The sequence below is a fragment of the Siphateles boraxobius genome, unplaced genomic scaffold (assembly GCF_051911475.1).
Source record: "Siphateles boraxobius isolate OS27281-9 unplaced genomic scaffold, OSU_SipBor_1 12, whole genome shotgun sequence".
Taxonomy (NCBI): domain Eukaryota; kingdom Metazoa; phylum Chordata; class Actinopteri; order Cypriniformes; family Leuciscidae; genus Siphateles; species Siphateles boraxobius.
Window position 1 is genome coordinate 24,713,413 of NW_027508722.1, and position 26,821 is coordinate 24,740,233.

Below are 26,821 nucleotides of genomic sequence, written 5' to 3' on the forward strand. Positions count from 1 at the left end.
TGGGAATGTCCATACTAAATATGGCTGCTTATCTGCCTGCTATCTGAATGGAAACCATCTGGGCTTAAGCCCTAATGCATATAATAATGGACTAAAAAAGGAATCGATGCATCTGGCTCGACTCTTAAAACAAAAGTGTTGTTTACAATCTGTAGTATAGGTTAGGTATATCAGCTGGATTCTCAAGTTACAACAGCTTTCTCTTTCAGTTATGAGATTGAGGCTGAAAACATGACATCTGTGTTTTCCTGCAAAGCTAAGACCGTTCGGGCAAAGTAAGAATTAAGGTTGTTTCCAAGGCAACAGACAGGAAGTGTTGCTTAAGTGGTTTCCTGATGGCTTCCTCTTTATCGCTGAATGATATCTGACATGTTGTGTGTGTGCGAATGTGTAATGTGTTTAAGAGATAAAGCAGTGAGTATCCAGTACAGTTTGATGAATTTAACTTTGTGATAATGTAAATGTCATGATTACCTTAATCTGATTAAAAAAAAAACACGTTTGATCAGGATCAACACATTTTCAGATTTCTGTTACATTTTCTTACATTTGTATTCTTCCTTTTTTGACTCTAAGCATACTTGACAGTAACAATGAACTTATGGCATAGGAAATACGTCTCGTTCTAAGTATGATGCTAGTGTTTGTTTCCTGGTTTATCTGATATCTCCTTTTGTTTACGTGTGTGTGTGTGTGTGTGTGTGTGTGTGTGTGTGTGTGTGTGTGTGTGTGTGTGTGTGTGTGTGTGTGTGTGTGTGTGTGTGTAGGCCTCTCTAAAGGTAGGTGTATGTTTTTGGGTGAATGTGTTCACATGCTTTATAGGTCACTTGAGATTATCTGATATGTTTGCTCATCGAACAATGAATTCAGTGCTCATCAAACAATGAATTTAAACATAATCTGTAAACAATTACATTTAACATTTTAGATTAGATATACAGCAAACTCACTGTTGTTACAGTAACCAAATGAATACAGGGATTCGGCACATCTACTGTATCATAGTGAACCTCTCTAAAGTTTAACATAAATTTTGTAACTGTACATGCAAATGTTCTTAAACGCAATAGATCGATTTTAATATATCACATCTGTTACTTTAAATAAAACATTCAAATACAGTTATTCAAACTTTTTAAAGAGGAAGTACAGTAGCAGCCGAACTGCACTTTGGACATCCTCTCCCTTTTTTTTCGATTTACTGTCAAATTAGGATCCAAATACATCATGGAATTTAGTTACCAGTATTTTTTTGACACTAAGAAGTATCTTATCTTGACATTAAAAAGACATCTAAGTCTGCATGAAAAAAAAGGTTTATGTACCACAGTCAGCATTATTCACCAGATTTGTTCCCAAAATTTGCTTTTAAAATTCAAGCTGGAAATATTCACTAATATAATAAGTACTATTTTATAAATCTCCCCCTGGATATTACAGCAAATTGCAGGCTGTGCTTCGCATGGGAAGGTTTGCTGGTAATCGTGAGTACTGGCTTCTGAAACTGTGCTTTTTGTTAAGCTCTGTGGCTCCATTCTCCTGGCCGCCAGCAGGCGGAGTGCTTTCCTGCGCATTACCCGAAGCTTTTTCTACATTCCCTTCTTTGTTATTCTTTGTCTTCTTAACCTTTTCTTTGTCCTGCTGGGACTCATTGGCGAATGTGTTTGGGTCTGGTGCGCCCTCTAGTGCTGGTAGGGCGTCAGGGGGCAGGTCAGTGGGAGTGGGCTTGCCCTCAGCCTGCTCCTCATTGGGGATTCTCAGGTTTGATGGGGAATGTTTGCTGTTGGTGCAAGTGGACCTGAATGAAATTACATTTAAGATGGAAGACAGAAACACAACTGTTAAGCATTCTGTCAGGATATTTCTCTGGAAGAGGGAAAAAAAAGATAAATTGAAAGGTATAAGGTTATGGCCTATGGCAGGTAAGTCATATCATCATGTTTAAGGCATCAAAATGATTCATTATAAACGGGAGAGCATATGAAGTGAAAGATATTCACTTACCAGCAAAACCAGCTACCTGCATTATGTTTTGTGTTTGCTTGTAGGCTATACTAGTGTCCCCTCCAGTCCTTTTTGACTAGCAAAACATCCTTGGTCGGCCATGATGCTTTTCAACCAGTTTCACCAGTTAAGTTTTGAAAACCTAGAATTCTGGTCTTTTTTCAGCAGTGTAGATCACATAGTTGTTGTGCTTTCACTTGTGTTTTTCCAAACTCACCCATTTGAGCTTCTCTCCTCTGAGTCCTTCTGCTCATTGCTGTATCTGAGCTCTGCTGGAGTCTTAAATGACAGATCTTGCTTTCCCTTCAGCCAGTATGTCTTCATATAACCTTTACCCTGAATCAAGAGGGATTACAGTTGATTTCACACCACTTTATTTGCTTGTGGTATGAGTAATATTAAGTCATACTCAAAGAAAATCTTTATTTGAAAAGTTTTAGACAAATGGTACTTTAAGACATAATGCTTATGTAACCCCTCCAGTTCTACTCACACCGCACCAAGGGGGATTTAAACTGGCATTCCCGGCATTGGAGCCTCTAGTGCACCTCTTGAGGTCAGGGAAGTGAGGTTTACTCACACAGCTCTTTACTAGCTGGCTTCCTACTACTCTTTCCGCTCCAAGTGGGATTCGAACCGGCATCTCCAGCATGGGAGGTGGGCGCTCTAACAAAGATGCTAAAGAACACAGCCTCTAGTGTCATGGGGGTTTTCCTGCACAGCTCTCACTAGCTGGCCTCAGTTACACTCACCCCCATAAACCCCATTCTCATCCGGGTCTCGGCAGCAATGAAACCCTTCCAATTCTACTCATAACAGGTCAAGCAGCGTCTCCAGCATGGTAGGGGGGTGTGCTAACAAGGACGGTAGTCCATCGCTAGTGTGCCTCTTGAGATCAGGGAAGTGAGGTTTACTCGCGCAGCTCTTTACTAGCTGGCCTTCTGTTACACTTACATTAATGTACACTTAAATTATATGAAGCTATTTAAATAGGATAATAAATGTTTTACTACATATGGATCGGGCTGAGCATTTATATTGCTGAATGCAACTGTTTTTGGGCAAGACTTAAACTCTGGCTCTGAAAGAAATGTTTAGACCCATACTATGTAATGCTATGTTATGATTGTGAACTCTAATATATACACTCCCATTGGAAACTTAGGGTCAGTAAGATTTTTGTTTAAAGGTATTGAATTATTTTATTCAGAAAGGAATGTTTTAAACTGATCAAAAGTGACAGCAAAAATTGTATTCAAAAATTACTTTCTTTTGAATGTTCTTTAATCAAAGAATCTTGGAAAAAGTGTCACGATTTCTAAAAGAATATTAAGCAGTGCAACTGTTTTCAACATTCATAATAATAAGTAATGTTACTTTAGCACCAAATCAGCATATTAGAATGATTTCTGAAGGATCATGTGACACTGAAGACTGAAACCTGAAAATTCAGCTTTGCCATTTAAGGAATATTTTTTTTAAATAAATTAAAATAAAAAAAACATTTATTTTAAATTATTATAATATTTCACATTAATTCTATTTTACTGTAGTTTTGCTCAAATAAATGCAGTCTTGGTGATCATAAAATACTTCTTAAAGGGTAACTAAACACTAAAACAACTTTTTTTAGTTAATGATCTGTAAGAATGGAGCTTCATAAATGCTGTTCATTGATTCGAGTACGTTTTTTGACATTTGGGTTTAAAGTGTTTTAATTCTACAATATATGGTGTAAAAACGTCTGAGTGCTGCCCTCTTCAGGTTGAACGGTGGCTACTGCAGTTGAATTTTCCTATTGGAAGTTGTGGTACCCTCTGAGGTCAGAGGGTACCAGCTAACCACGCCCTTGTCTACAGAGAGATGCGTCTCAGGTGCACTCCCCCCCTCCGCTGGGCTCTGCCCACTTTTCCAGCATTTTTCAAATATTGCCAGTGGGTGGAGTCAGGCTCTGACCAGGGGTTTAGTTACCCTGTAAACATTTTTTTTTTCATTGGTGTACATAGTTTTGTAAGTTTTAATGTGCATAACATTGTTGATAATAATAGTGAAGATATTGGTGATGATAATAATGTACTGTAGTACCTTAACAAAAATCTGTCCACGTTCCTCAATGATGTATGGCTCATGCTCCAGATGGTCTTTGGTGGTTTGACTGATGTGGATTTGCATACCCTAGCCGCACAGAAAGAGTAAAATTAGCTGTTAATTAATTGTTTCCCCTCATTATTTATTTCATGATAAGACAGTCTAGTCTCAGTACAACATAAGAAAATGACCCACCACGCCATTTGACTCCATCCGAGAAGCCGTGTTCACAGTGTCTCCAAACAGACAATACCTGGGCATTTTCAGACCCACCACCCCTGCCACCACCATTCCAGAGTGAATCCCTGTGTGAAGACCAAAACAAAAGCCTTTAGCTGGAGCATGAAGAGCTTAAAATGTGTAGGCACTACAAATTATGAATACATCAGATGAAAGAGTTGTTGTTTTGTTATGGATGGGATACTGTGTGAGTCCGTGTGTACCTACCAACACGGATCTGGATGTTGTCCCCGGTGGAGGGGTCTTTTAGGTGATCAACAGAGCTCAACATATCTAGGGCCATGTCACAGATGTGGTGGGCATGAAATGTGGTTTTATTGGACACACCTGCCACCACCATGTAGGCATCCCTAATGGTCTCCACCTGAGTGAGCAAGAGCATTAGTTGGGAGTTTCATTACGCACCCAATTTGAAGCGCTTTCATAATGACAATAAAGATGAAAGGTACCGTACTTAATTAGAAATTAGAAAGTTTTATTAAAAAATAGAGATGCATAGATGCATAATCCTGGCAGATACCACCAAACAGTATCTGTACCAAACAGGGTCAGTACGGAAATACGTTTTTTTCATTCAGCAAAGATGCATTAAATTGATACATATAATGCTAAAAAAAAATGTATTTAAAGCTTCAGTCCGTAACTTTTTTGGGTTAAAAATGATCATAACAGTACATAACCAGCCAGTGTTCAAAACTATCTGCTTGCCGTAGCTCGATTCAAAACGGTAAGCTTGTAATAATGTTTTTAATTCCAGTGGTACTGGTGGATATCCGCGGGAAATTCGAGCATGTTTTTGTGTAATTACATCACATCTGTACACATAAAGAAGGTGTCTCGGCTAGGAGGCCATGTTTCCTGTGAGGATGTTGGAGGTGGAGATTTATAGCCTTTTCTCACAGCACTTGATATAATTAAACGTATTAATTTGATGGCGGATCCAGAAAGGTTGAAATGACAATCACCAGTGACAACTGGAGATTCACCTGTTGTAAAATGCAAAAGACTTCGGACTTCGGAGTGGCTACAGAAAAAAAGAGAGACTGCAGCAGGACCCATGTGAAAACAAGGATAAATATCAGAAAAGCTTTTGAAAGGTGGTGTGAACTTCGTGTTTTGAAGGGGTTCAAAACGGACGCAGAGACGGCTTTTTTTCTGCTGGAAAGGTAAGAATCAGTTCTAAGGAACATTCATTTGTTGGTGGCACAGAAATGGAAACTGAACTACAGGTAGCCCTAATACACATTAAATGTAGTCATGCAATGCTGATGTTGTTAACATTTACAATTTGAGAACAAAGTATAATTTGCTGGGTTTGACGTGATATGATAAGCGATTGTTAGATTTAATCAGCACGATTTACTGCAATGATTTTTTCCCCTTAGTTGGTCCGAACAAATGTGGGTGTTCCCTTTCAGTCGCTCACGTTCTACGTAGTCGACGTGTCGACTGATTGGGATCACGCTAAGGGAGCCTGTCATCTTCGAGTAGAGTTAAAACAAGTCAATGCACATTAGCGTTCGAGATTTGCATCTAACACTCCACCCTGCTGCGTGGGTATAAATATGGAAGTGGATGCACGCACCAGTTGTCTTTCGCTTCAGAGCTGATCGGTGTAGATGTCTCTGAAGAGTGTTGAAGTTTTCAACGAGCGAGTGTGTCGGTGTTCTTCTGGAAGACCCTCCCAGTGCTGGTGGTTTTAAAGTGCGAGTGCAGCAGTGATCACGAGCTTCTGAGCTCTCAACTGCTGTTTTAACAGCATCGTTTCTGTGTGTTTTTTGACGGTTGGTCAGAGGGCAAAGAAGTGAGTGCTTCACTGTTTCAGTTCACTGTTCAGTGTTGCCGCGGTCATTAACCTGTGTGCTCCGGCACTGGTGACGGGTCCCATTTCCTGAAAGAGCAACACGGGTGCGTTTGCATCTTTTTCAAGAAGTCAATCTATCCGTGCGTTTCTGGATGCGGTCGTCCCTTGTCCCCCTCTGACGGTCACAATGGTTGCAAGTGTTTAAAAAAAAATGTATATATATATATATACGCTGAAGCAGCGATTTTTGGATAGTTATGTTCTCATTACAAGAACATCACGGTGTTGAGATCGAGACTCGCCTTCATGCGTGAAGGTCGAGTCCCCATTACCACGCCCCGCTACGGCGCCGTGTGACCGGTCCAGTCGGCTCCTCCGTACCATCAGACTCTGCTGTACGATTCAGTTCGCCCGGCGTCCACCCAAGTTCAGCAGTGTTCGTTACACTTCGGTGTTAAGCGAATGTTCCCTTTCACGCGGGCTGACACTCCTACTGGCGAAGGATGCGATTGAACCGGTTCCTCCAGCCGATATGAAGACCAGCTTCTATAGCTCGTACTTCGTTGTACCCGAGAAAGGTGGTGGATTATGGCCAATCTCGGACCTGCGACTCTTCATTCGGGCCCTGTAAAAGCCTCTGTTCAAGTTACTAACGCAAAGATGCATTTTCAAATTGTCCGTCCCCGAGATTGGTCTGCAGTGTTCGGCCTGAAGGACGTCCTCCGCAATGCAGGCCATCCTGTGTTTTTGCATTTGAGAGTTCGAAGTCTCAGTACAAATCCTACCCTTCGAGTGCTACATAGCCAGTTGGATCTTCAGGTCAACTGGGAAAAGAGTGAACTCAGCCACGGGGCTGAGGATCTCTTTTTCTGGTAAGGAGCTGGACTCGGTTAAACACGCCTCACAGAAGGTACATGTCTGGTCGACTGGAGAAGGATGCGATTGAACCGGTTCCTCCAGCCGATATGAAGACCAGCTTCTATAGCTCGTACTTCGTTGTACCCGAGAAAGGTGGTGGATTATGGCCAATCTCGGACCTGCGACTCTTCATTCGGGCCATGTACAAGCCTCTGTTCAAGTTACTAACGCAAAGATGCATTTTCAAATGCTCCGTCCCCGAGATTGGTCTGCAGTGTTCGACCTGAAGGACGCATACTTCAGATCTCCATCCTCCGCAATGCAGGCCATTCTGTGTTTTTGCATTTGAGAGTTCGAAGTCTCAGTACAAATCCTACCCTTCGAGTGCTACATAGCCAGTTGGATCTTCAGGTCAACTGGGAAAAGAGTAAACTCAGCCACGGGGTTGAGGATCTCTTTTTCCGGTAAGGAGCTGGACTCGGTTAAACACGCCTCACAGAATGTACATGTCTGGTCGACTGGAGAAGGATGCGATTGAACTGGTTCCTCCAGCCGGTATGAAGACCAGCTTCTATAGCTCGTACTTCGTTGTACCCGAGAAAGGTGGTGGATTATGGCCAATCTCGGACCTGCGACTCTTCATTCGGGCCCTGTACAAGCCTCTGTTCAAGTTACTAACGCAGAGATGCATTTTCAAATGCTCCGTCCCCGAGATTGGTCTGCAGTGTTCTACCTGAAGGACGCATACTTCAGATCTCCATCCTCCGCAATGCAGGCCATCCTGTGTTTTTGCATTTGAGAGTTCGAAGTCTCAGTACAAATCTTACCCTTCGAGTGCTACATAGCCAGTTGGATCTTTAGGTCAACTGGGAAAAGAGTAAACTCAGCCACGGGGCTGAGGATCTCTTTTTCCGGTAAGGAGCTGGACTCGGTTATACACGCCTCACAGAAGGTACATGTCTGGTCGGTGCTTTCAGAAGTGAGAAAGGGTCCCACTGAAGCGTTTTCAGAGGAACCTTGGGCATATGACAGATGCAGCCGCAATGGCTTCCTCCATATGATGACCGCTTCAGCACTGGTTTCACGGCCGAGTCCCGAGATGGCCATGGTAGAGCGGCACGCTCGTTGTGACAATCACCTGGCCTGCCGCCAAACCCTCAGCCCGTGATCAGACCTTTGTTTCTCCAGGCCAGCCGCCCCTAAAGCAAGTGTCCGCCAAACACTGGCTGAGGGGCCACGTACAAAGGGCATGCAGTAAGGGGGGTCTGGGCGGGCCTCCGACTGCATCGGCATCAACTGCCTAGAGTTGCTGACAGTACACCTTCCTATGGGGTCAGAAGCTTCTGAGGTCACTTCATTCCACTTACGTTTCCAGCCTGCTCAATCATGCCTCCGACAAGCCCTCATGACAATTTATGGCCCAGGGAGAGTAGAGACTCTATCCCCAGGGGTCCAGCTGTTCTGGGACCACTTTGGGGGCGCACAGTTACATCTGTTTGCCTCTCCAGACTCATCCCATTGCCAGTTGTTTTACTCCCTGTCCGAGCGGACAAACCTCACCACCTCGGGTGATGGCACCCGCGTCCAGACCTCAGGAAACTCCATCTCTGGTCCCGAAAGGACGGGACGCGGTGGTTCTGGGTGATCTACCAAAAACATGTCGTAGACACCATCACTTCTGTGAGAGAACCCTCTAACGAGCCATGCTTACGCCCTGGAGTGGAACCTGTTCGTTGAGTTGAGTCTTCTCTCCGAGAGGAGACCTCGAAGGTGTTCGATCACTTCTGTCCTTTCTTTCCTGCAAGATGGGTTGGGTAAGGCTGTCTGCCTCCACCCTCTAAATATTTGTTGCCTCTATATTGTCACACGTCATGATGCAGTGGATACAAATCCATGGGGAAGCACGACTTGATCATCAGGTTCCTGAGGGGAGCAAGGAAACTGAATCGCCTTGCGCCCCCTTTATACCCTCTTGGGACTTATCTCTGGTGCTACTGCACTACAGAGACCTCCCCTTGAGCCACTTCAGGGAGCTGAGTCAAAAACCTGTTTTTAAAAGAACAGTTATCCTGCTTGTTTGACCTCTATCAAGTAAGTAAGTAAGTAAGTAAGTCAATTTTATTTATAAAGCACATTTAAACATAGCAGAGCTATCCAAAGTGCTGAACATAGTAATAAAAAATAAATAAATAAAAACACAGAAACATAAAACTAAACAAAAACAAACATTGAAACAATGATATTAAGTATCAAAATGCCAGAGAATAGAGATAAGTTTTCAATTTTGATTTAAAAGTGTAAATGGAAGCTGCAAGGCGGATGTCCAAAGGCAATTGATTCCATAGACGGGGGCGGCAACTGAGAAAGCTTAGTTTTTAAACGGGAGCGGGGATAGATAATAGATCCTTGTCTGCAGATCTTAATCTGGAAGGTGGCTGAGGAGTAAGAAGATCTGTTAGGTAAAATGGAGCTTGATCATTAAGAGCTTTAAAAACAAACAACAAGATCTTAAACTGAATTCTAAAATAAATCGGGAGCCAGTGAAGGGACGCTAAAATTGGGGTGACATGATCATATTTCTTTGTCCCGGTCAGCAGCCTTGCAGCTGCATTTTGTACCAACTGGAGGCGACCAAGTGACGACTGAGCAAGGCCCAGATACAAAGAATTACAATAATCTAAGCGTGAGTCAATAAAAGCATGAATAATCTTCTCCATGTCTTGTGCTGACATTTAATATTTGAAATAATCCGCAATTGATAAAAACTATTCCTAATAACAGAATTAATTTGTTTAGTTAAGCACAATTCTGAGTCCATGATAACGCCAAGTTTCCGAACCTGGGAGGAAACAGAGGGAAAATAATTGCTTAGCTCCCTAATAGTACTACTCCTCAATTTTGGGGAACCAAAAACAATTGTTTCCGTTTTGTCCTCATTAATTTGGAGAAAGTTAAGCGCTAACCAATTCTAAATGTCCCTGATGCATTCCAACAAAGGTTGAATTGAATCTCCAGCTTTCAACGGCAGGTACAGCTGTGAATCATCTGCATAAAAATGAAACGATACATTGTGTTTCGTAATAATATCCCCCAATGGACGCATATACAAGTTAAAAAGAAGGGGGCCCAAAATAGAGCCCTGAGGAACTCCACTAATAATAGGAGCAGAAGATGAAGAAAATGTACCTATCTCCACTGAAAAAGACCTGTCTTTAAGATATGATCTAAACCACTGTAAGGCCGTACCCTTGATACAGAAGAAATGCTCCAAACGCCAAATAAGAACAATATGGTCTACAGTATCAAAGGCAGCCGTAAAATAAAGTAGGATCAATAATGCGGGGGGATCAGAAGGCTTTTGTCTAGGCACTGGAAGGTGGTAGCAGTAGTGGCATTTTAATTGGGATCCCAATTAGTCGACACGTCGACTACGTCGAAACGTTAGTGACTGAAAGGGAACATCTCAGTTACGTATGTAACCCTCGTTCCCTGAAGGAGGGAACGGAGACGTAGTCCCCTCACCACTATTGCTGGACCACCACTGACTCCGGGCTCCGCTCGGCTCCTCAGCAAAAAACAACTGGTGCGTGCATCCACTTCTGTATTTATACCCGGACTGCGGGGCGGAGTGTGAGATGCAGATCTCGCATGCCAATGTGCATTGGCTCGTTTTAACAGTACTCGAAGATGATAGGCTCCCTAAGTGTGATCCCAATCAGTCGACATGTTGACTACGTCTCCGTTCCCTCCTTCAGGGAATGAGGGTTACATATGTAACCGAGACGTTACTTACTTGTTCAGATGACATTTTCCGGTGAAAATTCTTATGTTGGTCATACTTCCAAAAAATAGAATCTGTGATTCTGAATGACAGTATCCACACTGGTGTGGTGACTGACAGCCGCACATTCTCCTCAAAACGTCTCAGGTTACGACTGTAACCTATGTTCCCTGAGAACAGGGAACGAGACAATACGTCAACGACGCTATGGGGAACGCCTCAGGCGTGACAGGTGTCTGAAATCACTATCAAATCACGTCAATCATATTGACCGGCGACAGCCCGTGAATCATTAGCGTGAATGATTAACGTGCGACCTGGAAGTATAAAGGGGCGCCTTGCAAACATGACAAATCACCTTATCGTCTGAAGGGACTGTACGGTAGGCAAGCCCCGCGGCATGGCAGGGAGACGTATTGTCTCGTTCCCTGTTCTCAGGGAACATAGGTTACAGTGGTAACCTGAGACGTTCCCTTTCGAAGGGAACTCAACAATACGTCAACGACGCTATGGGGAACGATATACCAACGCCGCCATGCTAAGGGGAGTGCATGCCAAGTGGCAGTGACAACTGTCAGAACCAGCAACTTCAAATGAAACGCTAGAACCACTCACCCTCAGGTCACACTGGGCTGTCAGTGACAGCATTCCCTACGGTCATAGCCCAAGCTACAGCCTCACAGAAAAACCTTCATAAACATGGTTAAATGAAAGGTCTACCTGGGCCGGCTCCGGGCCTGGAACCTCAGCTTCCAATTAGAAGGGGTCCCTTCTAGGGAATGTGGCTAGGGAACCCAAGGGAACCCCAGCCAGTCACTATTCAGGGGAACCTACTCACCCCGAAATGCCACCAGGACGGCCTGACCTGGCGCCAGTACATAGACACTTAGTCTGGCCAAATCCTGTCTGTCTGAAGACAGAGCCTCTGGACAAATGCCTTAAGTAAGGCATCCAACCCGAGGGACTGCGAAGCTGGCAGTGAACCACTCGGCCCGGATCTCAGAGACGGGATATCCCGGAGAGTATGACTCAGCATAGTGCTTTCCGACCCTTGCTAGCGACGGAGTTTCTCTACTCGATCCACGGATCAACCCAGTGTCTGTGTTTCAAAACACTGAGGAGGCCTGTGAAGGCCTAAGGGCTGATCTAACTGGGAGGCCTCACGAGAGGCCTACGACCGTCTGACCAGACTCAGGAAGCCGCATGCTCAAAGAGACCCTCGTGAGGGGAGCACAAGGTCTGCCTGGTAGGCAAACCAGGCTGTAGGCAGAAAAGGTTCCGGGAGGGAACCTTTAGCAGAGAATGAACACTTTAGCGAGCCAGGGCGCAAGCTCGCCTTCAGCAGCTGGCTATTAAGGCTAGCTGAAACTGATAGCAAGAGACCACTAGCTTCATAAACCCAGCACCACTAGGGAGCGTTACAGGGAGGCCCGGAGAGGCCTACTACCTGATCCTTTAGGGAGGCACGTGAGGCCTACTACCTGATAACCACAGTACGTGGGAACTCACCTTCAGGGAGGCCCGGCTCCTCCTTCAGGGAGGCCCGGTGAGGCCTGCTACCTTACAACCACAGTATGTGGGGAGCTCACCTTCAGGGAGGCCTGGTGAGGCCTACTACCTGGTCACCACTATCTGTGGGAACTCACCTTCAGGGAGGCCTGGTGAGGCCTACTACCTGACCGTTCTCATTCAAGGAGGCCCGGAGGAGCCTACTACCTGATAATCACAGCATGTGGGAACTCACCTTCAGGGAGGCCTGGTGAGGCCTACTACCTGACAGCCAAAATATTTGGGAGCCCACATCCAGGGAGGCCCAGAGCAGCCTACTACCTGACAGCCACAATATTTGGGAGCTCACATTCAGGGAGGCCCAGAGAGGCCTACTACCTGATAGCCAACGTAAGTGGGAATTCACCTTCGGGGCGGCCGGGTGAGGCCTACTACCTGATAACCATCTTAAGTGGGAATTCACCTTCAGGGAGGCCTGAGTGGCCTACTACCTGATAACCACTGGTAGCTTTGAGCCCTGAGTCCGGGTGAAAGTATAAGGTGGCCTGCTAAGGCCAGCCAGCTGGGGACTCGCCTATCAGGGAGGCCTGGTCGGGCCTACTAGCTAATAGCAAGTCATATTCTGCCATAAAGTACACTGTTGGAAACCATACTACACAGCATAATTCACTAATGGGCTTCCAGTAGCGCTATAAGGTATGTCCCACAATGTTGGGACTCACCTCCGAGGAGGCCTGTTTAAGGCCTACTACCCATCAGTGAGTCAACTGCCCGAACCACCAAGGCCAACCACGTAAAGTGAGCTGGCCTACAGTGCCCTCTGGGGGGCTGTCCAATCAAGGAGGCCTGCTGAGGCCTACTACCTAATGGCGCAGCCTTCGTTGGCAAAAAAACTGTTTACACAGCGCCTACAGCATCCTGGTGCCTAATCACATTGCCCATGGCAGTGTACTCCGCAAGAAAGCTAGCACCCTTAAAACAAGGGGAGTACAACATACGCCACTCTGCCTCAACGGAGGCCCCAGTTAGTCAGGGGCCTACCATCTATGCATGGGCGTCAGCTCAGGGCAATGCTCTGGCTTCAGGGGAGCGTACTTCGACCAAAGAAGAAGTGAAGCTTACTTCATACTCGACCCGAGCCATAGTGGTGCGAGGTGGGATAAAACAGAACTGGGAGTGAAGTGCTCAGACCTACCCTGTATCACAGGGGAATACTCACACCTCACCCTGAGGTTACCAGGGTGCGGGCCTGCCAGCGGCTCTAGGGGTGACAGAAATGTATCTGTGCCCAACCTAGGGGAGTGGGGCTTGAATGAAAGCCAACCACCTACAACCTAGCGCTCGAGCAGTAGCTCAGCGAGGTGAGTGAAGCCTAAACTGGCGGCCTAAATCCGTAGGCCAGTTCTGCATGGCAGAGTCGGGCAGGAAACCCAGTCTTCTTCGTGAAGCGAAAGACGGCCTAACCCTGCTCAATAAAGACATATATACCACGGAGGCCTGTTTGAGGCCTACCATGTCCTTACAAACCATCCTCAGCACCACGCTGCATTACTCTAGGCACCCCAGAATGCAGAGAAGGGGGCGGGCCTTGGCCTAACGACTCCCACGGGAGGAGGCTGTTTATACAGGGATGCTAGAAACCAACATTCACACAGTGAAGGGTCAGAGGAAGAAATGCTAAAATTTTTAGCAGAGCGCTTCTATTATCCCTGGCACAGCCTAGGCCAGCTACAGAGGCGGCCCTGGTGAGGGCCAGCCTGCAAGCATAGATCAATCTGAGGGCTCGGAGGAGCCACAGCCTTACTAAAGAATATAGTCTGTATTATTCCATACAAAGGGCTGCAGAAATCGCTCAGCCTAATGAAACCCAAACAGAGCTCAAGGGGCGAAATACTCAGGAAGAAGTCAACGGACCCGTGGGCCGGACATAAGATCTATCTGAAGCTCTAGCATCAGTCAACACTCTAAGTAAAAAATTCTAAGAGAGAGACCAACTACTCTACCCTGAGGTGGCTAACAGCCCGAAGGCTAACATAGTTATCGTTCTGGCCACCTAACGGGGAACTTCAGGGCCCTAATGATCCAGGAAACTTCTCTTACCTTATTACCTTGACATGACCCCATAGCTCTATACAGGGAACGAGGTCTGTAGAGAGATACATCTCGGAATTTTAATTCACAAAAAATTACTCTTAAAAGACCAGTCAGCTCACCTGCGACGTGCGGAGTGAAGACTCGCCAGATAGTTCTTTATGACCCTGGGGTCCACCACTTTACATGCCTGAAAGAGGCGTTTCTACTAGCCAAGCCTAGGCGGGCCATTGGAACATCGTTCTTATCATAGGCCCAGCCCCAGGCCTTATGTAATGAACGTCTGGGGAGTCAGAAGAGAGGAGAGGGCTGGATTTCTTTTTAATGAAGCCCTCCGGGGAGATTATCCATCAGCGACACTGTGTGCGCTTGTGCTGGATAACCTCCCTCAGATCCCTCTTCTTGCGGGAGTCACGCCTCTTCTGCGCCCTGTTCCTCCACGGAGGGGGCGCACGAGAGGCGACACTGGCTCTCTGGCCCTGTCTACGGTCCTCGGACCGTGAAGGGCCAGGCCCTCCCGCCTGCCTGGGTGTGGAACCGGATCTCAGCGGTATGCAGGATCCTGCAGCAGGTCGGCCTGATATGCCTGCAGCACCGCCATAGTGTGCAGGGAAGCACCAGCCTGAACCGCTGTCGTGTATGCTCTGCCATTCAAACGTGCTGTTGACTTTAGCGGTTTGGATGGCAGGGTTGGAGCTCTCAGTGTCGACGCCTGCCCAGACACCATAGTAGATAGTTCGCAAACGACTCGTCAAATGGGCGGCATCGACACATACCCATGCTCTGCGATCCCCTCAACATCAGCGGGTAAATTAACCCGCTGATGTCGGTGAATACGGGCAGAGTATGGGCTCTTCCATGCCCTCTCGATCTCCGTGTGAAGATCAGAAAGGAATGGAAGGCTCACCTGAGCTGGTGTGTATGGCAGGGGAGAAACCGATCGCCAAGCCTACCGCGAGCGGTCTCTCCTCTAGCGCGTCGCCATGGCAGCTACAGCCTGTTGGCGGCGCGCTCCACAACATCCACCAGGTCTGCACACACGGGGCAGGGTGGCTGAGAGGGTTCAGGATCTACCTGATTATAAACCTCCTCAGCCATCTCCTGCTCGTCCTGAAGAGCAGCAACTGCAGGAAACCATTGGTGCCTGCAGTTCGCCCTCGTCAGCCGTCGAATCATTTGAGAGGTTTACAGGACTCTCAAGATGATCGATGAGCTCTATCTGGAAGCCCATGATGCAAGTCGCCGCTCTGCCTCGGCACGAGCGGGACCACGCGGACCAGACGTTGAACCCCCTTCACTCGAGAAGAGGGCCAGACGAGAGCGGAGCGTTTTAAGAGAAAAACGCTCACAGTTCACACAGAGGATTCCCTCGAGAACCTCTCGTGCGCGCTCTTCTCCCAGGCAGGAAAAAACACACTCGTGTGCTGTACATTTCATTTTCTTACCGTTTCATTGAGTAGCGTTTTCAAACAGACAGTCCCTGAAGACGATGAGATGATTTGTCATGTTTGCAAGGCGCCCCTTTATACTTCCAGGTTGCACGTTAATCATTCACGCTAATGATTCACGGGCTGTCGCCGGTCAATATGATTGACGTGATTTGATAGTGATTTCAGACACCTGTCACGCCTGAGGCGCGTTCCCCATAGCGTCGTTGACGTATTGTTGAGTTCCCTTCGAAAGGGAACATTGGATTCATCCGTGCTGTGCCATGCCGAGGCACAACCCACTTAAAGTTGATAATTCCGCGAATAACTGCAATTGCAGATTTCGAACAGAGATGGCAACAAAGAGGAAAAACTACAGACTGCAGCTCTATTTAAAATAAATGGTGTTCTTTTGGAATTTTGAAAAAAATGCAGAAAAAATTTATCATGGTTTCCACACGAAGCAGCACAACTGTTTTCAACATTGATATCTATAAATAATGTTTCTTGAGCAAATCAGTAAAATGATTTCTCATGCATCGTGTGACACTGAAGACTGGAGTATGATGACTTCCATTTTTACATTTCCATTTTAAAATATATTAAAATAGAAATAGCTATTGCCAATATTAGATTATAGAATAATCTAATTTAGGGCGATAACCGATAGTTAGTGATATATATATATCGTGCCTGAGGATTGATGAGAGGATTGTTTTGAAGATCTTTTGAAGGTCTTTTATCTTTAAAGAACATGTTGTGTCAGTGGAAAAGTTGCCTTTGTTGGAGTTCCTTATGTTACCTTATAAACATTGTGCTTCTCGCTGAGTGTGTCAAAAACGATGTATATCTCGTTTAGCATGTCCACCACCTGCATGGGGCTGATGTGGATACAGATCTCATTAAACTTCACCACATCGCTGAACAGGATGGTCACATCTGGGAACACCTGGAGGGAGATAACAGATCAAGAACAGCGCTTAATAACAGCAGGACAGCACTAAAAAAATAAAGTGCTTTTCATCGTATATCATTAACCCTCTAGAGATTTTGATCTCAATGGTCAGTCTATACTAAGTGAAATTCATTTAAATTTTGTGTTTAGAAGTGTGTTTAATGGGTGGGTTTGTGTGTACCTGACATGTCTCCAGGGCTGTGATTCCCTTGCGCAGTCTGTCCGCCACTGCTTTGGGTATCATGGCATACAGCAGGGAGTCTCCTCTCTTCTTCTCCTCGTCCAGTTTATTAATGATCTCCTGCAGCTGTGCATATTTCTGCTGCTCCTGTAGGAGGCCCAGTCAGAGATCGGCCTGTCATTTCTAGATGGAATAACAACAGACTCTGTGTTTAATAATTGGCTTAATAGACTTGAGTCAGTCCATACTGGAAATTCAGCTACATAACTCAAATGTGTCTCTTTAAGGATGGGATTTTGGGCTTGGTGGCATCAGTGTGACATTTATACCTGGTCAAGTGCCAGTTGGAGCTCTGCTGATTGCTGTGTTCCAGCCAGGATGAGCTCTCTGCTTGAGTCGTGCAGGTTTAAATCATTGACGTAAACACCCATTTTTATCATATCCTCCACTGTCTCAATACTGTACAAAGGGAGAATATGTTTTAATAAAGACTACAACATAACTGTAATCTTTTTATAAAAACAGCTTTTTTTCTGCAGTTAAACTGTTTCTACAGACAGATCTGACAATTGTAGACATACTACACATTTTAAAGGGCTCATTTGGAAAACAGGATTTAAATTATATAGATTAGTACTACTCAACTGGCAGGTCTGTTCTGATCAGGACATGGACAGTAGGGGGAAATAACCTATATAATTGTGCATAGTCACGATAGTAAAATAAATGGGCTTAGTAACTTAAAATTAATTTACTAACTTTTTATTTACAACATGCTTGTTTTTAAGGACATTCTTGTTGCTTTTGTATGCTTAACATTTTTGCTGCAGTGTTGGATGATGTCAAATGTAAAAACTGGATCCTGAAAAAACCCAGGTGATAACTTGTTTAATTCTCAGAGGTCAGAGAGAGAATGGAAAATGGTAATTTCAAACTAAAAAATTACTAAAAAAGCTACGAGAATATAGGATATGGTCCCTTTGAAATGACTTGGCAGAGAACTATTGATTGTCAGTTTTATGTGGCAATAACTAAACTAATGTTTTCCATTAGCTCAGACTACAAAGTTGTAAATGTGTGAGATTATGAAAGCTTACATGGGAGTAACTAGAAAGATGAGGGAGTCCCACTGAGGGATGTACTTCATCTGGCCCTTGAGGTGGAGAGGCTTTTTAGGGGGCTCCCGCATGTCTTCAAATATGGTTTCACTGCACTTACCTGAACAAGAGAGAAGTTAAATTTTTCACTGCATAGACAGAAGATTTGGATTCCTTTGGATGATCAAGACTAAAGGCACTTTCTGAGGTTCCCAAAACACTTTAAAGGGGTGGTAAAATGCCCTTTTCACAAGATGTAAAATAAATCTCTGATGTCCCCAGAGTGTGTGTGTGAAGTTTTAGCACAAAATACCCCACATATATTTTTATATAGCATGTTAAAGTTGTCACTTTAACCGTTTCGTGTCTGGCCCTTTAAATGCAAATGAGCTGCCTCAGAGGGCGGGGTTTCAAGAGCTCTTGCGTGTTAGCAGCTGATTACCTCACACAGACACACTAAAATGACAGAAACTGTTCTGCCTTTAATGTTAAAACAGAGTCAGACAAAGATGGAGAGACTCAAGAAGAAGAGACAACATGTAGAATACAACAGGACGTCTCTGAATGGTTAGTTGATGAATTTATCTTGCTGATGTGGAGTTAACTACCTTCAATTAGCATTGATGTGAGATGCACACAGAGTGAATTTTTATTGCATGTGAAAAGAAGGATGCTAAAGTTTGTGCTGACTCACAAATGTACTCTTATACAACAACTTTTGTAAATTTTGTAAATTTTAGGGTTGCTAATGTCAGTAACCCGGGAGGAATGTCGTGTAGTCTCTACCAGCCATTTGTTGTAGTCCTTTTCTTTAAAAGCAAACATCTCCCTTTGCTCTGAACTTTGAGCATTGCAACTTTGCAGATGTTGTTTATTCCAGATCTGTCCCCTTCATTTCATCTATCACTTTAATATCTGAGAGAACAGCAGAGGCACAGTAACAGAAGTCAGCATGAGATGTTTTAGGACATTATCTGCTTTAAAACAATGTAGATCTGCGTAGGCTAGATGGTTAGATGCATTACATCCACCAGCTTCTCCATCCAAGAAGACGGAAGGAGTGCGCTCTAGTGGAAATCAAGGGCACTCCTTCCGTCTTCTTTGCTTTCCAATAATGAACTACACTTCCCATAACCCATTGCCTTTGTTAACTCTGTCTATATAAGCCCTGTTTATTCAATCACTCATTGCAAAGTCTTGTATCTTGTCACACTGCATTTTGTGTGTTATTTTCTGGTTTCATGGTTTTGATCTTCTGCTTGTCTCCCTGGATTTGCCTATGTCTTGGACTCTGTTATTATCTGGATTGTTTGCCCTGTGGTTTTGACCCTCGCCTGTAATATAGATTTTGTTTCTGGATTGGCCATTTAAAGCAGCATTTGGATTCTCAACCCCTTGTGTCTCAGAGCAGTTTGTGAAAGGATGTGTATGCTTACATGCTATTAATGTATCTGATTTCTGATGTCAACACCTCTACGTTCTTGTTCTGATTGGTCAGTGTGGCTTTGGCTATTATTAGGCATGGAATATGTGAGCGAATAATTCTCTGTGTGTGTGTGTGTGTATACAGTATATACACTCACCTAAAGGATTATTAGGAACACCATACTAATACTGTGTTTGACCCCATTTCGCCTTCAGAACTGCCTTAATTCTACGTGGCATTGATTCAACAAGGTGCTGAAAGCATTCTTTAGAAATGTTGGCCCATATTGATAGGATAGTATCTTGCAGTTGATGGAGATTTGTGGGATGCACATCCAGGGCACGAAGCTCCCGTTCCACCACATCCCAAAGATGCTCTATTGGGTTGAGATCTGGTGACTGTGGGGGCCATTTTAGTACAGTGAACTCATTGTCATGTTCAAGAAACCAATTTGAAATGATTCGAGCTTTGTGACATGGTGCATTATCCTGCTGGAAGTAGCCATCAGAGGATGGGTACATGGTGGCCATAAAGGAATGGACATGGTCAGAAACAATGCTCAGGTAGGCCGTGGCATTTAAACGATGCCCAATTGGCTCTAAGGGGCCTAAAGTGTGCCAAGAAAAAATCCCCCACACCATTACACCAGCACCACCAGCCTGCACAGTGGTAACAAGGCATGATGGATCCATGTTCTCATTCTGTTTAACCCAAATTCTGACTCTACCATCTGAATCTCTCAACAGAAATCGAGACTCATCAGACCAGGCAACATTTTTCCAGTCTTCAACTGTCCAATTTTGGTGAGCTCTTGCAAATTGTAGCCTCTTTTTCCTATTTGTAGTGGAGATGAGTGGTACCCGGTGGGGTCTTCTGCTGTTGTAGCCCATCCGCCTCAAGGTTGTGCGTGTTGTGACTTCACAAACGCTTTGCTGCATACCTCGGTTTTAACGACTGGTTATTTCAGTCAAAGTTGCTCTTCTATCAGCTTGAATCAGTCTGCCCATTCTCCTCTGACCTCTAGCATCAACAAGGCATTTTCGCCCACATGACTGCCGCATACTGGATGTTTTTCCCTTTTCACACCATTCTTTGTAAACCCTAGAAATGGTTGTGCGTGAAAATCCCAGTAACTGAGCAGATTGTGAAATACTCAGACCGGCCCGTCTGGCACCAACAACCATACCAGGCTCAAAATTGCTAAAATTACCTTTCTTTCCCATTCTGACATTCAGTTTGGAGTTCAGGAGATTGTCTTGACCAGGACCACACCCCTAAATGCATTGAAGCAACTGCCATGTGATTGGTTGATTAGATAATTGCATTAATGAGAAATTGAACAGGTGTTCCTAATAATCCTTTAGGTGAGTGTGTGTGTGCGTGTGTGTGTGTGTGTGTGTGTGTGTGTGCGTGTGTGTGTGTGTGTGTGTGTGTGTGTGTGTGTGTGTGTGTGTGTGTGTGTGTGTGTGTGTGTGTGTGTGTGTGTGTGTGTGTGTGTGTGTGTGTGGACAAATCTAAATAAAAATCTAGTTTAAAACACACATGCCAAGTTCTTTAGAAATGTACTCTTTGTGCTAATGTTGTTTTCATATGATTTAGAAAATCCATTATACCATTTTCAAGAAAAGTTTAAATTGAATGGTTCTAAAAAAGTGAGTGTCACATTTGTAATAATTATTTTAATTTCTTATTATTTTAAATGTTGAAAATAGTTGAACTGATTAAAATTTTGGCAAAAGCCATAATACATTTCATCAGGATTCTGTAGAATAGAAAGTTCAAAAGAACAACATTTTTTTTCGTAACAATGTAAGTCTTTTCTGTAACTTTTGATATATTTAATTGAATGAAGAATAAAGCATTAATTTCTTTAAAATATCTATTTCTTGCTGACCTTTGCTTGAGTGAATCATGTGACTGACCTTTTTTTAAACGTTATTATTTTTTATTTAACGTGATAATTTTTGTTGCACGTTTGACCCTAATATAATCTATTCTGCAGAATTCCATAGATTTTACCTCACAGTGAGTGTAAAAATGGTTCAACTAAAACAGAATAAGCACTGTACCTCGCTCTTCTTTTTTAGGTTTTTCACTCTCCTCTTTCTCCTCTGGTTCCTCTTTGTTGAGTTTAGGGATGTTGACCTTCTGTTTGCTCTTCACCACAGCCTTAGACAGCAGTTCAAACACATTGTTGAGGTGGGTGTAGATCTGAAAGAGCACACACCAACAAAGCACCTTTTCAGGACACAAATGCCAAGAGCATGAAAAGAAAGCATAAACATTTTTTTTTAAACGCCTCATCTTTAAGTTGTTGGTTGTTACTTTTATGCTGCTTTGGATCTATTCTCCAAACCCTCCAGTTCACTCACATTATCCCAGCTGAATTCCAGCATGGGTCGCACCAGGGTAAACTCCTCATTGACCTTTTTACCCTGCAGATCAGAAAACACCTCTTTCAAACCATCTCCTGTCCAAAACATGGTCATGTCCCTACGGAATATTACGCTGAAGGGGAACATGTCAAAAAAGATTCCTCTCTTCATGGGCAGTTTCTCATAGCCTGGAGCTGTTTTCTGCTGGGGCATGCGGTGCTTAAACGCAGCATTGTCAAAATTCATCTTGTACACCTTCAGAGAGAGAGTGAGAAGATCAGAAATGTGAGAAATAATGAATAACAGAGCTGGGTTTGTGTAAAGAGAGGAAGGTAAATGTCTCGTCTGTTTGGACTCTTACCACATATGTCATTTGCTCTGTTTCCTCTTTGGACAGAATCTCCACCGTCAATGTCTGTATTGTAAAACTGTCGACCCACCTGAGAGAGCTGCCCTACAGAGGAGCCACAACAGCCTTTTTTCAATTTTAAACAGCCTAAGGCTACAAACACTTTGGCTGACCAGCTTTTATTGTGTAAGATCTAGTCAAACATTATTTTACCACCTCTCAATTATTTAAACTTCACTTTGAGATCATTATTTGAATAATAATGCTGCACATCTCTCAAGCATTTTAATATGCAGTTTCAGAAAGCACGCATGCAGAGGTCACATTATGCTCATCCTGTTAATATGGTAACTGTTCGTTCAGTAAATTATGTATAAAGAAGATTTATTAAGCAAATGTAAGGAGACTCAGTAGGAAACAATTTGTCTCAGATGTACAGTTTTGTATGTAAATTATATTAGTTGTAACGGTGTAATCGGTGGAAATCTTAATACTTGGCCTGTACTTTTTATTATTGTTAAAATTTCATTCTGGGCATTGACTTTGCATTACTGGTGACTCTTTCTTCAGGTTACATTGTTACGCTAGTAGGTGGCAAAAGGCTACTGTTTGAATGACTCAGGTAGATCCCGACCGATATATTGCCATTTTCATAACTATCGGTATCGGCATTTATAATGGCCGATAAATGAATATTTATAAAAATGCGGCTGCAGTGATTCATGTAAGGGTGGCGCTGCCAGTAAAGCACCTAAAAGCTGTCACAAAGAACTGGCAAAAGTAATGATTGCGAATACATCAAATATAGCAAGGAGACATTTTAATTTTTTATTAATTAACAAGTGTTTTCAGTCAGTGTCGCTGCAAAGTTGAGACACTGACTCGCAATCTTCAGTGAACACGCCAGAGAGAAATGCACATTTCATACGGATTACAGTAGAGAACAGTCTGTCTTTCATTTTGTATTGTTCTGTTTAAAAGTAGACATTTCAATATAGATATATTTCTCAGGTTTATACGCTGAGTTTCGGTTCATTTATGCATGAGATGACCTCCAGTTCATGCGCTGACGCCTCCGTGTCGAGATTATCTATTGTCCGCTATATTTACTTCTTATTTATTAAATCCAGGCAATTGGTTGATGAAACATTGATTTAAATTAAGATACAATTAATACAAAACGAAATTCACTTTAATGAAAGGCTTTGTGCTTTCTGTTTGAGGTCTCTGTGAAAGTTTTAAAGCACTTTAGTGGCGCTTTCAGAGCTTGTCATGTCCGTAACATTGTTTTTTCCTCATAAATGCGAACATGAAATGAATAAAATAAAATGAATTTTTTATGTTCTGTTGAGAGCCAACCCTTCTTCATCCGGTGGGTAGTAGCCTATTACTTTTGATTTGCGCAGTGTAATTCACAGAATTGATTTCTCTGCTACCAGCCTCTGTCACGTATTGTATGAGCTTGTGACTATTGCAAGCGCGCAGCTGAGAAGTCCTGATTATTGTCTGCTATATTTACTTCTTATTTATTAAATCCAGGCAATTGGTTTATGAAACATTGATTAAAATGCGTTGCGCGAGCGACAAATCTCCGACAGTAAAATGATGCCCCATTCTGCTTTGTAACGGGTCACGGGTAAACAGCTGTTGCGACACGAGTGATAAGGGCCCGTGTACACAGTTTTAAAGCTCATTCTGCCTATAACGCTACATTACAACATCAAGCAATATTCCAATAATTTATATAATTATAACACTTTATGTTTCACGTTTAGTACATTTAGCTTACTACTTATTTAAAATAGCATAAAAGTACTGTAGCCTACATATGTATTTAAAAACGTTTTCATTATGATATTATTAATATTACTGTAGTAAAAAGTTCTGAGTTCTTCCTCCACTGGTAGAGATTAGAGGAATTAAGACTAAAAATAGAAGATAATAAGGTTTTGTCAGTGACACTTTTGATATATTTATTGATACAAGTTATGTTTTATATAACGTGACTAAATTAAAAGACAAAGTCGTTAGTGAAGATTATGCAACAGTATTTAGAATATAATATAATATAACATGCAATGCAAACTAGTTTGGTTATAGCTCAAATGTATCATTCTCATTCTATCATTCACCCTGCCTCCATTACATATCTTTGTCACACAAGTGTTTGATCACCACATTTGAGTGATCATTGCAGAACTTTTATATTTATTCTGTTTATACTGTGTATTCTATATACAGTACCCATCAAAAGTTTAAATACACCAATAGGAAAGTGTCCAAACTTTTGACTGGTACTGTACTATAATACACATAATACTGCTACTGTATTATAATATACATATAAATAATATCGGCCGATATATCGGTATCTGGCTTTTTTAATCGGTATCGTATCGGCATCGGCCCCCAAAAATCCATATCGGTCGGGCTCTAGACTCAAGTGACTCATTGAATCATTCAATAAACCAATTTGTTCTGATTCATTTAGTAAACGAAACAAGCGACTTTTATATGTGAATCATATGATATAAACATTCATCCACTCGATTTGTTCAGGAGCGAAACATCACTTTCTGTTGCTCTGAGATGCCCAATATTTAATTCTGCTTTGGCTTTTTTTAATGACGTAACTGCCAATACTGCGTCTGAATTTATGTTATTGATTTGTGGTTTATTGAACTGTTGTTTAAAATCAATGTCACACTTGCAGTCGTGCTGCTGGTCTGAATACAATATACGCTCTACACTCACAGTAGCACTATTACCTTTGACAAACTGTGTGAATCCTTTCCTTGTTGAACGGTGAGTGCAGGGTAAGACTTGTCTCACATTCTTCCTCTACGCAGAAACTGGGAGGCTGGACTTTTGGGAAGGAGAAACGGAAGTACTCATGCAGGTTATCCAGCTCATTGATGAAATCTCGTACATTGCGCCCCAGTACCTGAGACAAAGACATTAAAAGAGACTTAAAAGCTATGTAAAAAATTGTACAATTATACAATTGTCCATTGAAAAAAGCCCAATAAAGAAAAATAGAAGAAAAATGTCAATTTTTAATGATATTGCAATAAATCATAATTCTTTTTAAATATAGGTTAAGACAGTTTATTTAAAAAAACAATAGTAGCCTATATTTAAAATTTTTATTATACTATTAAAACCTCTTATGCTCATCAAAACTGCATTTATTTAATCAAAAATACAGTAAAAACTGTAATATTGTGAAATATTATTAAAATTTGAAATGACTCTTTTCTATTTTAATATATTGTAAAATGTAATTTATTCTTGTGATGGTAAATCTGAATTTTTAGCATCATTACTCAATGTTGAAAACAGTTGTGCCGCTTAATAAATTTGTGGAAACTATGATAAATTTTTTTCCAGGATTCTTTGAAGAATAGAAAGTTCAAAAGAACAACATTTGATTTTAAATAACCTTTTTGTATAAATGTAAAAGTCTTTACTTTCACAATTGACCAATTAAAAAATAAAAGTTGGTTACACTTTATTTTGATGGTCCCTTTTGAACATTCTGTTGACTAAAAGTAACTTTGCAACTACATGTCAACTAACTCTGATTAGAGTATTAGTTGACTGCTTAATATCGGCTAACTCTTTATTGTGATGGTTCTTCAACAGACATTCCACTGACTATACGTAACTTTGCAACTACACGTCAGCTTATTTTAACCCTAACCCTACCAGTCTACTAATACTCTACTAACACCCTAATGAGAGTTAGTTGACATGTAGGTGCAACATTACTTATAGTCAACAGAATGTGTTAAAGGGACCATCAAAATAAATTGAAATCAAAAAATCTTATTGACCTAAAACTTTTGAATGATAGTGTATTATGTTTATCTAAATGAGTACATGTCACATACATAGTCTACCGTGCTTAAAAATCACCTTTAAGATCCTCTCATAGCCATAGTTTCCTATCCGCTTGACCATGTAGACCCCGAAAGCGTACATCAGCTCATTGTGAGTTTTTCCTAAAACCTCACCAGCTGCCTTTGCCAATCTTAGGATCAGATTATCGCTGGAATAATAAACTCAATTATTGCTAAATTAGCCCGAACAATCTATGACACTTAATTAATCAGATATGCGACTCTGCACTTTCAGGACATACTTGTACATCTGGTGGCGAACAAATTTGAGGTGTGGGATCTCCGCTCTGGCCTCGATTAGCCTCCATACGTCCTCTCCATATGATTCGTTAATGTAGTCATTCACCGCTTCCAAATACAGCTCATACATCTTCAGGGGGTTTGGAACCTTATGCTTATCAGTCTGCAGAGAGCTCAGCCTGGATCAGAGATGCTTCATGGACATCAAGAGGCTTTTAGTCCAGCTTTTAGTTAGGCTTTTAAATGGCAAAAATCAATGAGATGCATAAACAAGCAGAGATTTCTAGGACTCGAAGAAGTCCTATAAAAATTCCTTTATACAAATAATAGATGCTCACTAAATATTATATTGTTGCTGACAGTTTTGTGTAATCTATGAGAGTCTGAGAGTCCCTGTGTTTATGCATGCTCTTTTTTTTGTCTGCATGTGTAAAATGCTATTTTGTTTGATCGATGGGTTGTGCTGTTATAAAATCTCCACTGTGATGGAGGCT

The 26,821-nt window shown here is 42.6% G+C and overlaps 1 protein-coding gene across 1 annotated transcript; it reads right to left on the minus strand.

Annotated features, from left to right (window-relative positions):
- Positions 1-1,434: 1,434 nt before the first annotated feature.
- On the minus strand, positions 1,435-26,520 carry LOC143728495 (soluble guanylate cyclase 88E-like). The gene is made up of 14 exons (XM_077219360.1): positions 26,330-26,520; positions 24,954-25,129; positions 22,198-22,290; positions 21,834-22,091; positions 21,531-21,672; positions 18,036-18,156; positions 17,268-17,397; positions 16,939-17,085; positions 16,605-16,751; positions 4,540-4,696; positions 4,288-4,397; positions 4,090-4,179; positions 2,222-2,340; positions 1,435-1,798 (listed from the first exon to the last, which is right to left on the minus strand). Exons 3-14 carry the CDS (start codon positions 22,207-22,209, stop codon positions 1,435-1,437), a joined length of 1,797 nt encoding a protein of 598 aa, XP_077075475.1. The 5' UTR covers positions 22,210-22,290; positions 24,954-25,129; positions 26,330-26,520.
- Between the last annotated feature and the right edge of the window lie 301 nt (positions 26,521-26,821).

Coding starts and splice junctions, on each gene's coding strand:
- LOC143728495 (XM_077219360.1), bottom strand. Junction 17,398..18,035: donor ATCTTTCTAGTTACTCCCAT/GTAAGCTTTCAT, acceptor CCCTTTGTACAG/TATTGAGACAGTGGAGGATA. Junction 1,799..2,221: donor GAGGAGAGAAGCTCAAATGG/GTGAGTTTGGAA, acceptor AATTTCATTCAG/GTCCACTTGCACCAACAGCA.